Source organism: Euprymna scolopes, chromosome 20, assembly GCF_053919585.1.
Source record: "Euprymna scolopes isolate OS-2025 chromosome 20, ASM5391958v1, whole genome shotgun sequence".
Classification (NCBI taxonomy): domain Eukaryota; kingdom Metazoa; phylum Mollusca; class Cephalopoda; order Sepiida; family Sepiolidae; genus Euprymna; species Euprymna scolopes.
This window is the reverse complement of record NC_136501.1, coordinates 47,146,540-47,162,109: the sequence shown is the minus strand read 5'-3', so window position 1 is coordinate 47,162,109 and position 15,570 is coordinate 47,146,540. Positions and strand designations below refer to the sequence as shown.

At 34.8% G+C, this 15,570-nt stretch overlaps 1 protein-coding gene across 7 annotated transcripts in view; it reads left to right on the top strand.

Moving 5' to 3' along the window:
- Nucleotides 1–15,570, top strand: part of LOC145241414 (uncharacterized) — a 607,975-nt gene that overhangs the window by 221,842 nt on the left and 370,563 nt on the right. For all 7 annotated transcript variants that reach the window (XM_080104346.1, XM_080104342.1, XM_080104349.1 and 4 more), the window contains 2 exons: nt 4,780–4,905; nt 7,755–7,887. In XM_080104346.1, the coding sequence (XP_079960472.1) occupies nt 4,780–4,905; nt 7,755–7,887 (259 nt within the window). The remainder of the gene's footprint in view (nt 1–4,779; nt 4,906–7,754; nt 7,888–15,570) is intronic.

The following is a 15,570-nucleotide window of genomic DNA, read 5'->3' as shown; positions in this document are numbered from 1 at the left end:
AGATATAAACAAAATTTGAATTTAACTTTAAGTATTATGGTATCTGTTCAGTGCACATTTACCTATAAGTATGGCAAACCACTTATAATTCAATGGCTGTAAGTTTGTTTTTTTTCAAAAGTAATCAATTATAATAAACAGAACGACTCATAGAAATCTATCTATATTCTTTTTTTAATTTTAATATACTTTCATAGAAATGTTTCTGTTATCACAAAAAACTATTTTCTTTACGTCACAAGTGTCACGCTCATACATTAATTCCATAGCTTATATAACATACTGACCCAACGGATCACGGGTAGTCTAGTATATTTATAAAAGCGAGAATGTGTGTGTGATATATACTCCAGAAATTTTTTATCTACAGACTTGAAACTTACTATATAGGGTAATCAGACATGCGGGAAAAGATTTAATCAGTTTTCACCCAGAAAAAAGAACTGCTAAGGGGTCAAAATTGAAAAATTTGGTAATTGTGGGAGGGGGGGGACGTCGGATTTTTGCCTGTTTGTTAACTGTTTCACGAGGTTTGAAAATACTTTTTTAAGATCGTGACCAGCTGTTCTAATGGTTATCGTACTTAACTCACTGTCTTTAGGTTTTTGTTTCGATCTCAGCTTGAGTATTTTTTTTTTTACTTACAATAAATGGACTGTTTAGAAAAACCATAATACTCATATGAACATGTCTCAGTTTATTTCTGTTTTTTCTTTTTTTTTTTTTTACTTCATTTTCTTTTAAGGAATTTAACGTTACGTGTAATACCGGGCAACACTGGGTATATCTGCTAGTATATTTTTACTTTAGCTGCAACTCAACACTCACCACTGAATTAATGATTCATAGGTGTTTTCATGTCTACTGAAAACGAATATCACATTTAAATTTGGGCCAGACAAGTAGTTTTCTAGATATCAAAATATTTTCTTACCCCAATGTATTAATTAATGAATTCCAATAAGTAATGTTTTTCTCATATCATACTGATAAATTTTCATTTAAGTTAAAGACTGAGTTTAGGTTTCGGTAAAGGAAATAGGTTGCTTTATACCAGTGGTTCCCAACTACCGTGTTGTGTAAAAAATCGTTTGTTAAAATTGTTTGTAAGTTTTCATACTTCATTCATTATAATGCTTCATACAAACTATCTTGTTTAAGATGTTAACAAATTCTTTGTATGTATTACGGTTTTTTTTTTTTTTTTTTTTTTTTTACCTTAACATTCACCGGTAAATTAACGACTTTTATAAGTTTTCGGTTATGCTGAAAACGAATATCACATTTGAATTTGGGACAGACAAGTAGTTTACTGGATATTAAAATCATTATTATCTAATATAATCCCCTATGTTTACACTGGCGGCCATGTTTTCTCTCAACTGAACAAGTACTAATGCGCATGTGTGTTGCAAAATATGCGCATTAGTCAATGTTAAAAAATGGCGACGGTCACTGAAATTCATTAATTAATACCTTGGAAAAAATGTTTTAATATCTAGAAAACTACTTGTTTACCCCAAATTTGGATGTGATATTCGTTTTCAGTAGACACGAAAACCTTATTAAAATCGTTAATTTCAAGGTGAGTGTTGAGTTGCAGCTAAAGTAAAAAATTACCGGTATTTTTATTTTTATCTAATATGTATGTATTGAGAAAATAAATAAATTGGATTATGGAAGAATAGAGGGAAGTTTGGGATATGTTCCCAGCAGATCGCAAAACCTATATTACCAATCTGATTCCCATTATTACTGAACATTTGCCATATTTGGAAAATAAAAGTGAAGACTATTTTCACTCAATCAACGTTGAAGAATTCTTTCCTAAATTTATCGATTATCAATCTTTTACAATTTTGCGTTATGTGAGGCGGAATAATTAGCGAGCATTTTCAAGCCATTGTAGACTCAGATTGAAGTATGCACAACTGCTATCAGACACCTTTTGGATTTCTGCTATGGAAGAGGGCCCATAATATATATATATATATATATATATATATATATATATATATATATATATATATATATATATATATATATATATATAAAATAAAAAATAAAAATTAAAAAAAAAAAGCCATTAGGATCTGACTGCAATTTTCAACTTCGTACCGATGTCAACTGACTACAACTTGAACGTCTTCAAGTCCAACATAAACAAACTCCTGACCAACCGCCCCCTTAAGTAAGACACTCTATTAAAACCCCCAATAGTAATGATTACTACAATACTATGTCATTGATTACTGTACACGCAATAACCCTTGTCCCTGAGTGGCCTTCGGGCCTTAATAAGTGGTGATCTCCATGTAAAAAAAAAAAAAACTGAGATTTTCTTACTTTAAACAACATTAAGAATTAAAAAAAAACAAAAAAAAACACGAAAGACTAAAAAATATATTGCAAAAGAGTTAAGAGTATGTCTCTCATATTAGCACACATATGGCAACAGTACTAAGTAGACGCCAAGCACAACTGTCTTAAAGACATTCACTATTATTATTTTATAGCAGTTAATGAATACTTATTTATATATTGTCGTTATTTATATATATAAATATAATATATATTTATATCTTTATTTCTATTATGTTGTAACAAAAAGACTTTATGAGTAGAATATATTTATTTTTGTGATGGATGTGCCACATAAATTTAAAGAGCTCAATTGTGTGCGAAATTTAGAGTCCAATAATGTGCCGCATATATATATATATATATATATATATATATATATATAAAAATAAAAAGGTTAGAAACTACTGCTCTAATCTATTAGGTTTCGCACTGTCTATCAATATCAATGAGTTATATGAAGTTGAATAATTAGCAAGTTTTTTCCAGTGATCGTGAGCTCAGATTGAATTAGGCGCAGCTGTCATTAGATGCCTTTTGAATTTTTTTAAAATCTAAATTTTAAAAAAGTCATCTAAGTTTACTGCAATTCTTAACTTCGTGCCTATGTGAACTGGGGTTTTCTAACCTAAATAACATTCAAAATAATGTAAAAAAAAAAAAAAAAGTGAAAGTCTTAAAAACATTGCATAAGAAAGAGTTAAGAGTATGTTTATCACATATTAACCCACGTATGGCAGCAAGAAGACAACAAGCACAACAATCTCAATGACATTCAACATTATTATTTTATACCAGGTACTGAATACCTAATATAACTTACTTATATGAATAATTTTTTTCCCCTTATATGATCTTTATTTTTTATTATTTTATTGCAAGAAGGTTTTATATGTAAAATATATATTTATATTTTGTTATGAGTGTGGCTCAAAAATTGAAATAGTTCAATAGTGTGCTGGAAATTTTAAATAGCTCAAAGAATAGTGTGCTGCCAAATAAAAAAGGTTGAGAACCACTAATTAAGACTAACAAGAGTCTTGTGTAATTAAAATAGAAACTGACAACATCACTTTTAATTAACGCTGTAATTCATATCAACTCTTAAGTTGGAGGTGTTCTCTTCGCTGCCAAAATTCGACTCATTGTCCTCCACAATTCGTCCTTCTTAATGCAGCTACTCCTCTCACATGCAAATTAATGCCTTTATATTTTAAACCATATGCTCCCATGATCTTTAAAGATCATTTCAAATAACATAGACCTGTGCCCAGATCAGTACTTACATTTCTAGCCCTCACTACACAGCCAGACAAAACTAGTTCTTGCTACACGGCCAGATATAAGTAGTTCTCACTACACGGCCAGATATAACTAGTCCTCGCTACACGGCCAGACATAACTAGTCTTCACTACACAGCCAGACATGACTAGTCCTCGCTACACGGCCAGATATAACTAGTCCTCGCTACACAGCCAGATATAGCCAGCCCTCACTACATGGCCAGACTCAACTAGCCCTCACTATATGGCCAGACTTAGCTAGTCCTCACAACACGGACAGACTCAGCTAGCCCTCACTACATGGCCAGATACAGCTAGCCCTCACTATATGGCTAGACTTAGCTAGCCCTCAATACACGGCCAGACTCAGCTAGCTCACTTCACGGCTAGACTCAGCTTGCCTTCACTACATGACCAGACTCAGCTAGCTCTCACTACATGGCCAGATACAGCTAGCCCTCACTACATGGCCAGACTCAGCTAGCCCTCACAGCACAACCAGATACAACTAGCCCTCACTATACAGTCAGACTCAGCTAGCCCTCACTACACGGCCAGATACAACTAGTTACAAGTATATCTTGGGAATAAAAGATTTTTTCAGTCTATGCATATGATAATAGACATTATCTGGTGGGTGCGAAAATACAATATTGAAAACATGAACAGCTGGAAATGATTGAATGATGGATTAAATAATATCAACTATTTTGAATTATTCTTGGTATATGTGGTGGTGTGTGTGGGGGGCGTGTTTGCATGTGAATGAGGAGTGCATTTTTTTCTTTTGCTAATGATTCACCACTTATCAAGACTAATAGTCACTCCAGGGTAAGGATTAACGATGAAAAATATTTTGAGAGGATTGAAAATGATTCCTGACAAGTATTTATTGACTTTTGATTTTAAGAAGGCTATATTGTAGTCTGCAGGGATGCAGTCCGGTTATAATTTATTTAATTATAGTTTTCCGTGGTTCATCCTCGTGAGAATTCGTTAGGTTATTTCATGTAATTGATGTTATCGTGCGTGTATGTGTGTGTGCGTGCGTGTGTGTAACATTGTAACATTAACATAGTGTGTTGATTTCTATAAGAATTTTATTCTTCATTTATCTTTTCCTATTGTTGACAGGAAGCTGAAAGAACTCCAGGAACATGTCCGCATCTTGCAGAACAAGAATCGCTTTTTGAACAAAGAAGTTAAAAGATTGGCGATTTCTCGACGACAAGAGCAAATGAAATTCATGGATCAATACGAGTGAGTTAAAACAAATATCTCTTCTTATTTTCTATCTATAGAAAACAACTTTGGTTTGAACATTTGCATAGCAAAACCAACGTAGAAATAAAACAAATACTGTCTGGCTTGGTTAGTTCTTAACAGTCATTGGAGCACAGGATGGAGCAGGTGGTAGTGTGGTTGAAAGAGTAAAAAAGGATGGATTAAATTCAGGGAATTTCCGCCGTTACAAACCAACAAAGCGTTACTAATGTGTGCACGGTGTAACGATGTATAGAAGTGAAACTTGGCCAGTGAGGGTTGAGGACATACGTTGCATGAAGAGAGATGATATGAGAATAATATGATGAATGCGTAATAAAAGTTTCAAAGACAAACTTAGAACTGAAGACCTTCAATCTGGACAGGGAGATGTGTAAAAAAACAGGCTCCTTCATTGATTTGACCACATTGAAAGAATGGATAAGAGTTCTTGGGTTAGTAGATGTAGAGCAGTTGAGGTAGCAGTGTCAGGTATCTATGAATCAAAATTTATTTGAAAATAAATCTGTGGAAGTCATTTCCTTATTTGAGGCAAGATTTTTATAGTCCAGATGACTTTCCTGATGCAGTTTTAATAGGTCCAGTTTATACAGGAAAGCCAAAAAAAAAAAAAAAAAAAAAAAAACTCCACGAGGTAGTGATAAAAATGAACCTGGGGAAAAGATGGATAAATAAAGACCTAACCAGAGATAGGTTGCGTTGAAAGTCAATTTCTAAAAGCTGCTCAATGCATACCAGCATGTAAGAGAGGTGCTAAACTGATTATGATGGCGGTGATTAAAATTTCAATGGACAAAATAATTTGATCCCCATCTTATGGATGACAGTCTGGTATGGGAAAAGGGAAGCCCCAATGTGTAACCATAACACAACATAAAGTATAAGAAAAGTTTGGGAACTTCGGTTACAAAAAAATGGGGTACTCTTGGTATGGAAAAAGAAGATTATGTGAGAACACTCTCTCGGGACAGAGCATAATTTTTAATGTACAAGTATTTTATTCAGTTTATGACACAATTTCAAACAACTTTGCATCAGCATCTTCCAGGAGCAGCCGGAAGAATTCAAAACACAGTGCTCCACCTACCTCGTGTTAAGAATGGCTTCCTATTTAGAAATCCATGCTTAACATGGGGGAAGGTGGGTATTTCACGTTGACATAGTGTTGAAAGTTATTTTCGATTTAAAAATATTTTTCTTGATTTAATGCATTTCGTGCTTTCCTTGAAATTTGTCGTTTGCTGACAGCTGATTGGTTAATTGCTTTGGTATCTTTTGGTTGCTTATATAACCTTCCGGAAGATGCCAACACGAATTAGCCGGAGATTTGGTCGGAAACTGGACAAGTACAATTTTTAAATGTATATACTAACAGAACATTAATATGTATCATTAACATGCGGCTTTATTCCAAGTTCTGCATCTTCAGACTGTTTTAAATATACTTAATCCGACATAGAGCTGCTAGACTTGGAATAAAGTCGCAGCTGAAACATGTATGCACATATGTAGCCAGTTATATTGTGTAAATAACAACATTATACTATATATCAAATATATTTTTAAAAATTTCAGTTTAATGAAATTGGCTTAAAAGACCTGAAGATTATGAACTTTGAATGAAGTCGCAGTTGAAACATGTATGCACGTATGTAGCCAATATATATATATATATATATATATATATATATATATATATATATATATATATATATATATATATATATACTATGATACAAAAATGCTGAACAACAACTTTTGGGCACCATTTTATACAGCATGCTAACTGAAATAAAAAAGACTGCTCGACGAATCGAAAAGATATCCAGAAAAATCAGAAAAGAGAATAACTCTGTCGTGTTCAAATGTGCTTGAATAATAACTTGCTGCAAAAAATATACAACTATAATACAATTCTACCTGTTATTGAGTACTATCTTATAAACACTGCAGTTTAATTGGATTAACACCTAGGAAAACCACCATACAAGCACTATATTAGATATAGAAATAAATAAAGGATGCATAAGTAAAGGGAACTCTAATTCTAAACCAATTCTAATTGGTCGTAAACTGGACAAGTACCATTTTTAAATACATGTATCAACATCAAATTCTAATCTTATGATCTGTATTCAGTGTTCAGTTTTTACGGCATATTTTTTCTTTTTTTTATTGTTGAAAAAGAGGGGTATTTCTCGAAATTATTCAAGGCATTTTACCACCCCAGTTATATAATAATAAGTCCATATTTTCTGATTTATGTGGGAAAGATTTTTGAAAAAATATACAGGGTGACCCCCCCCCCCAAAAAAAAAACATGCTGTAGAACGGAGAAAAAAAAGGTCAAATACCCTTGTGTTTTGATGTGATGTTTTGAGTATAATAAACTAGTTATGACCAAAATTTAATTTCATTCGGATAAAACACTAAGAAACGGGACCTAATTAGAGTTGGGGCCCGTTTTTTTTTGGGGGGGGGGTCACTCTGTATGCAGATTTATAATTTAAATGCGACCTTCGTTTATCTGTTTTCGTTCATACGGCAAGTCACTTCACCATCCCGGTTCCCTACATTGTTAACAAGCTTCTTAAACACTTACAAAATTTTATGATAATTAAAAAACAGGCTTTAATAAATAATTGCATGATCTTGTTAATTTCTTATGTAATTGTTTTTATGTTGCATTTTATTAGGAAGGTATTTAAAAAAAAAAAAAAAAAGAGAGAGAGAGAGAGAGGAAGGGGGCTAATTGTTTTATGTGCATTAATAAAATATTTTCATCCGGAGAGCGCATATTTTACTAGTGTTTCTAAATATTACAGAGAAACCAAACTCCAGGAATCTGAAGTTGAATCTTGGAAGCGGGATTATGTTACTCTCATTCAATCCAGTCTTCATTTTCCGAACCAGGAATGCACCGAGGAGCCTAAGTTTGTTTTCTATGGTGGAAACCATGTAAGTCTTTGAAGTTTTTTTTTTCTTTTCCAATATCAAAACCTTATTATTTCTTAATGTAACTTTAGATGTGAATTCCTTCTTCCCCTAAAAGAATAATGGATCACTAAAAATAAATAAATAAATAAATAATGAAGCAAAAAATCCATGTGTTGAATAAAAAAAAAAAAACAACACCACAAGGGTGTGACATGTTTATAAAAAATAAGAGGCATACGAGCAGACAATTGTAAAGCGCTAAAAGCTCTGACACTAACTTCCTCTCTGCTCTCTCCTCCTCCTCCTCCTCCTCCTCTCCGACCTTAAACCTGTCCAGTTAGAAATCGTTAAAGATATTGTAAAAAAGAAAAGAGATTACAAAAAGTAATACAAAAACAATTCTATCTAAACATATACATTTTATTTCATGCACCCACATAAAATGTTATAAGAAGGTATAATATTTTATGCATGCATTTTTAGTAGTTTCCTCAACAGTGCTCAATACGTGAACAGAGCCAGGAAGTAAGTTATGAAGATATATTTATCGCAGTTAAGCTACACAGAGGCTTCCACATTTCGTCACTATAGGGAATCTTTAGGCTAAATGAATTTTAGCCTGACGAGTCCTTACGGGGATGAAATGCAGATGCCTCTGTGTAGCTTAATTGTTATAAATATATCTCCATAACTGTTGTGGACTGGCAAAGGGTGCGAAAGAAAGACAGATTCGGGATCAAATGAAAGTAAAGTATATTTAAGGAAGTATAAATCCAGCATATAAAGAAATTGGTTAAACGCCAGTCTGATTGCTATGTATTGACTGGAGTGGTTCTCTCGATATTTATAATGAAGATGGCCGTGACAACAGCATATTCTTTTCATTGTTTTAGTCTTGAGTATATATCCGACACAGACACAATTAATCAACCGAGAATCACATCACTCTACATAAAAACATATAAGATATCAATGGATATATACCTGAGAGTCAAAACAAGGAAAAGAATATGCTGTTGTCCTAGCCCTAATAATGAAGAGGAAGAGTTCATTGAAGTTCGTAAGGTAGGTACCATAACAATAAATTACTTACTATACATATAATATATCAACTTTATTAACGTTATTCGTATTATTTCGGTTTCTTCGGACTACTGAGTGTCATTTTCACAACGTTTCGGCCGATGTAATCTCCGACCTTCTTCATGTGTATTTTGTTGAACTTGGGAATATTTCTGTCGAACTCTGGAATGTGCACGTAATTTTGGACGGAACCTTTTATTTACTTCATGGCGTTAGCATGCTCTTGTTTCATCAGCCATGACTGAATAGAGGTCATAAGTAATTTGCAATTATAGTTCTTTTCAGTCGGTCAGTCTGAGGATTAAACCTTCAACCTTCATGAGAATATCACTTTACAGTTGCAGCGCAGTGGTTAGAGTTCTTGAAATGCATTAAATTCAAAAGTGTCCAAATAATTATGAAAAACCAATCCTCATCTTAAAAAATTCAGAAACGTAACTTTATTTACGTCTTGTTGAATAGTAAAAATTAAAACCTTAAGAAATGTTCAAATAGTTTGGATGAAGAAAGTGTTGTTTTTATCTGTTGTTTTTATTTATTTAACTTCAGTAAGTTTTAAGATATCAAGGGACTCCCTCCTAGAGCTAACACTTGATTCTGTTATGATTTAAATTTATGTCCGAGGGCTCTTTTAAGAATAGATGCTGTTCCCTTTATGGCTGCTATTTATATCTCGTTACAGCTTGGTCTTCCAGGGATTGCTTCTAAGTATTTATGAAGATTATTTTTTATTAAGCCAGTTGCTCCTATCACAACCGGTATAACGTTTATTTCTTTCAGAGACCATGTCGTTTTTAGATCATTTTTTAGGTCCTGATATTTTATCTTTTCCCGTTCAGCTCTATTAAGGCCAAAATCATTTGGGACTGTGACATCGATAATGAGCGCAGTTCTTTCGGGCTTGTTCCATATTACAATATCTGGTTTGATGGCCTTGTATTTTATGTATCTTCTCGCCTGTATGTATCGCCTTGTTCATAGAACATGGTAACTTTTCCATTTGATGTTATCGGTGGTGGTTCATGATCCCTGATGTTCGTCGCTCTGTCAAGTTGCATCTCTCCACAGATCTTCCAATGGAGGTAGTGTGCGTGTGAACTTGTGTATGAGTAAGTTTGTAAGACTTTTTATAACCTTTCACTATGTTTAGTAGTTCATGACTGTAACTTGTGTAGTTTGCCGAGATATTGGTAGGCAAGGAGCTATAGCCAGAGTTCGTTTGCCCGGCTAATAATCGTTCCGTATTATTAATCCTTATCCTTGAATGGCTTTTGGTCCTAATAAGTGGTGATGCGACAGTAAAAAAAAAAAAAAAAAATGAAAACAATGGACATATCGCGTTTCCTGCAATTCACTAGATTATTTAGATCCTTATGCCAATAGATGCACAGTTATTAGACCTAAATGGACCACTTTTTTAAGCTGACGTGTTATTAATATATCATATGGCAAGAGGAGTGACGGTTAGTTTAAGGGGAGATAATAGAAGATAATAAAAACAGAAATAGTGATGGCAACGTAGAGGTGTACTTTTTGCTCTCGTCAACGTCAACGTAATTTTTAGTGGGAAAGGGTAGAGTCCAAATAAGGACAACGTCAATGTATACATAATATATCAAGTATATTTACGTCTTGTTGGACATCCAACGATAAAGAGATAAGAAGAAAAGAGTTAAGGAATGTTCAAAGGCTGTTGGACTTGAGTGCTGAGTGAGCTCATAAGACTGATAAACTGTCGTTATATTTATGCATTGTTTGTTGAGATGCTGGTAGCCAAGGAGCTACGACCAGAGTTCATTTGCGCCGGCTAATAATCGTTCTGTCCCCTTAATTCTTATCCTCAAGTGACTCTTATCCTTAATAAGTGGTTATTCAGCAACAAAAAAAAAGCAATAGACATACCACTTTTTCTGCATTTCTTTTTTTCATCTTATGTGGTAGGTTCTTTTGATCTTCATACCAATAGATGTATGGTCATTCGACTTCAATGAACTGCTTTTTTTAAACTGATATGTTATGAGCATAGTGTTACAAGGAAAGGCTGTCCCCTTTCCATGTAAATAAGAAGAGTATTAGATAGGTGAAAATGAGATTAGGATAAGCCGAGACTCGAACCTTGTAAGCAAGGTTAAGAATTGGAATGTTAGAACTTAGTCTATTGATAAATTATATTCTATTAGAAATAGTTAGATAGTGTTTATATCTAAAAAGAATTGATTGTTCATTCTGTTTGGAATCGGAACGTTATAAAGGTCAGCCAAAAAGAATGAACAATGCAAATTAAAAATATATTTGTTAAAAAATAGGTTAGAGTCATATGTTGAAAGTTCTTTTGTTGTCAAAAGCGTGTTCATAGCCACGTGAATTGGTCACGTTTGGAAAACACACTTCTGACGTCATAACAAAGGGAAATTCTCAATATATGAGCTAAGAATTGGTTAGTCAGAAAGAAGAGTCGGGAGTCAGTCAGAGAGAAGAGTGGAGAGTCCTTTGGAAGCGGAAGGGAGAACGTTTAAACCATGTAAATACAAGTGAATTCCTGATGTTATCAGCATTCGACCGGTCCAATGAATAAAGAATCATTGTGTTTTTGTAACTGTTGTCATGTGTCATCTTTCAACACTCAAAAGGTAATGTGTTAATCATCTTGTAATGAACATTGCGTAACCCTTACAAGATTATTTATCTCCCCTCCTCTGTGTCAAGAACTTGTATACATCTCCAGTCAGTATCTATATGAAGTCCTAGCATCCCAGAACTGTATAAATGTCTTCTCTCCCTCTCATTATTATTATATATGCTCCCGTCATCCTTTAATATGTACCCCTATGCAACAATAGGACGCTTCATGTTTAGCCAAATTTCTTGGTTTGGCCTTTACTCCTGATCTGAAATGGAGCACATACATCAAATCCGTTGCCAAGATGGCTGGAAAAATGGTTGGATCATTCTGTTGCTCCAGTAGATATCTCACTGCTGATGCAATTCTCTACCTGTATAAGAGCCAAGTACGCCTTAGGATGGAGTACTCTTGCCATATCTGGGCAGGAGCTGCTTAGAGCACGTCATACTGCTTTGACTGTATAATTTAGTAGGCAATGCTCTTTTCTCTTCTCTGTAACTTCTTTCCTACAGAAGCGAGTTATGAGCCTGTCTCTGCTCTATCATAATTTTCATGGCAAGTGTTCGACTGAGCTCCAATCTATGGCCCTCCCCTCTCCAAATCTGTCACAAAAAATACTTGTCTAGTCAAAATCACTATCAATAAATACCCCCACTCTCCCTCGGTGCCTAAACCTAAACATGGATTCCATCTACAAAGCTTCTTTCACAGAGCTGCCCACCTATGAAATTCTGTTTTGCTGACCTGCTTTCTGGCTGACTACAATACCTTATTGGCCTTTTGGTCAAGATCAAAGTGTAGTATCTGTTCTTCAGATGCTACACTTCCATTTCTTGTTCTCTTTCGGTGGAGGAGAAATCCTTCACGACTGAGACAATTTTTATTTTTGTACCTTTTCTCCACGTTAAAAAACGACCCTGGTGTCTAACTCCGTCCCGTGGGGAGGCATAGTAAATAGGTACAATATTGTCGTCTTCAAGTCCAATGTAAACAAGTTCTTATTAAACCAGCCTCGTCAATAATCTGATTATATCAAATTTCCACTACAAATTATTACTATACTACTGTCGCAATGACTATAATACGTAAATTAAACCTTACCCTCGAGTGGCCTCCGGGCCTTGATATATGATAAATCCTTTGTAAAAAAAAACAAATATGACAAGAGGAACAGCTGTAAGTTTAAGGGAACATAACAGAAGGTACGAACAATGGTTATTGAAAACTACATTGTGTGTGACATTTTCAGTTTCAAGATTCCCACAATGCTTCTGGGTTCCAAAAATGTAAGTCCATTACTGTGCTGGAATCAGAATTGAAAAAAAAAAAAACCTTCATCTCAGCAATTTTATGACTTGCTATGTTAGTGTTGCTATGGAAACATTATTTATTTTAAAAACAATCTTTGGAGAATGTGAGAATGTTTAAGGGTGTCCAGTTCTAAATATGAAGACAGGTTTGGCATTCAAGCAATTAATAGAACTACTACTTGAATGGAAACGATGTTTTTAAAATAAAATAAATAAAAAATTTACTTTGCAAAATTTTATAAATTAGTGACATTACACAGTTGTTTTACATTATTCAAAGGTTTTAAGGAATATTATATTCACAAACCGTTCCTAGTCACGTCTATATCATCGGCCTTGCTCAACCTATTTTTTTTTTTCAGCTTCTTGACGAATTTCATTGTACAAACGTAGTCAGAACACCTTCTGTGATCCTTCCTGCTAGCTGCTGTTTTCGCATCTCTGTTGCAATTCTCCAGCTTGCATCTCACGACCTTCAAGATATTCAAGAAACACTGAGCTGAAACTAAGATTTGTGGAAATTTTTCTGGCATGAATCAAGATGCGGGGCGCTCTTCTGCGATATTCGTGTGCTTTCCAGTCGTCTATGGTCTCCAGCTCACAAATCCACCAATAATACGCAGAAACAGCTTGCACTATTATCCACCGTAACATTATTAAATATTTCAAACGTTTCTGAAATGATAGAATATGAAAAAGAAATTATCAAATTTATCTCGAACATATTTGTGTAAACGAACCATTTTAACATTAACAAATGGAACATAGTGTATTTTTATGAGAAAAAAAAACCCTGTATCTTATGATCGACTAGCAGAGCTATCTGGCATTTCTCGGGACAAAAGTGTGATATAACTTCTATCCCCCTCCTTCAAAGCCCCCCTCCCCATCCTCTCTTTCGATTGGCCCAACCTATTCCTGTCTCTTGACATACACACAAATATAGAAACTTTGCCATTCTTAAATAATCCAAATAGTCCTAAAATGGAAGAATAGATATAATTATTAAATTTATCAAGAACACCCTATATACAAGAGTCGTTCTAAAAGTAATGTCTCCTATTTTTTATTCTGTCCTAATGGATCAGAAAGGATTGCAAGCTACATTGTTATGATGATCGAACTTATGCATTTATGACCTGAAAGTTTCATCTCTCTGTTGCAGTTATTCACTGCGTGAAAATCTAAAAAAGCAATCGATGTCATGGACGTACATCTGAAGCAGAGATGTGTCATTGAATTCCTGAAAAATTTAATTGATCAACATTCACCGATGCCTGTTAAATGTTTACAAAGCTGATGCAGTTGATGCTAGCACAGTTAGGAGATGGATTCGTCGATTTCAGAGTGGTGACAGAAATATGAGTGAGATAGCGAGCTCTAGACGCCCATGCACAGCCACCATCCTAGAAAACACTGTGCACCTTGACCAACTCATCTGTGCTGATTGGTGGATAATAGTAAATGAAATACGTGTAGGGTGAAATGTGGGTGTCAGTGCACTGGAAACGATGTTGTCATCCCTAGGATACAGCAAAATGTGTGCTAAGTGGGTTCCACGGATGCTCCAGCAGGACCAAAACAACCAGGACTTGCTGAATCAGTGGAAAGCCGAAGATGAGAGATTTTTGCACTGCATCATTACTGGTGATGAGAAATGGTGTCACCACTACGGGCCAGAGTCCAAACGAATGGGATGGCACCACATACACTCCTCAGTCAAGAAAAAGTTTGTTCAAGATGTATACATTTGCAGGCAAAGTTCATTGTCTTCTGTCTAGGACAGGAAGGGCGTCATCCTCCTGAATTTCTTGGAACCAGGGTTGATTGTCAACTTTGACCGTTACATTGAAACGTTTACAAAGCTGAAGGCCTGCATTGCTCGTGTTAAGGCCAGAGAAAAGGAAAACATTCTGTTTGCAACACAGCAATGCCAGGCCACACACACTTTTGAAAACCATGGAACGCATAACAAAGTTCTTCTGGATAGTGCTGTCTCACCCGCCTTATAATCCTGACCTGACACCATCAGACTTCCACTTGTTAAGACCTCTGAAGGGTGCATCATGTGGGCACCATATCCCTGAACAATAATGCCGTAATCGCAGCCGTGAAAAATTAGACTGTTTCGGCAGACATTGACTTTTATGACCGAGGCATCAAGGCTCTTGTTCATCGCTGGCAAAAGTGCATTAAGAATGGTGGTGTGTATGTAGAAAAATATTCTGGAGCACAAATGATTGTTCGTTTTAATGGTAGCACTCCTGTCTTCATAGCCCTTCAACGTTTTGAATTAACAAATAGGGGGTATTACTTTTGGAAAGAACATTACACACACACACACACACACACACACACACACACACACACACACACACACACACACACACACACACACAATGGATAAATTCAAGTGTTTTTATTTATCACAGCCTCTATTACCATCAAAACGGCTATTTAACCGTTATTTACATCAAGAAAACAACATAAAACTTTTAAATGCTGTATATATCACAAGAATATATGACTAAATCGTTCCCAGTGCACTGACACCCACATTTCACCCTACACGTATTTCATTTACTATTATCCACCAACGAACGATACAAAGACAATTATTTGAATACTTAATTTTCATAGATATTTTTTTAAACAGTTTGTAATTAATTAATGCTTAGCGTTATTCAT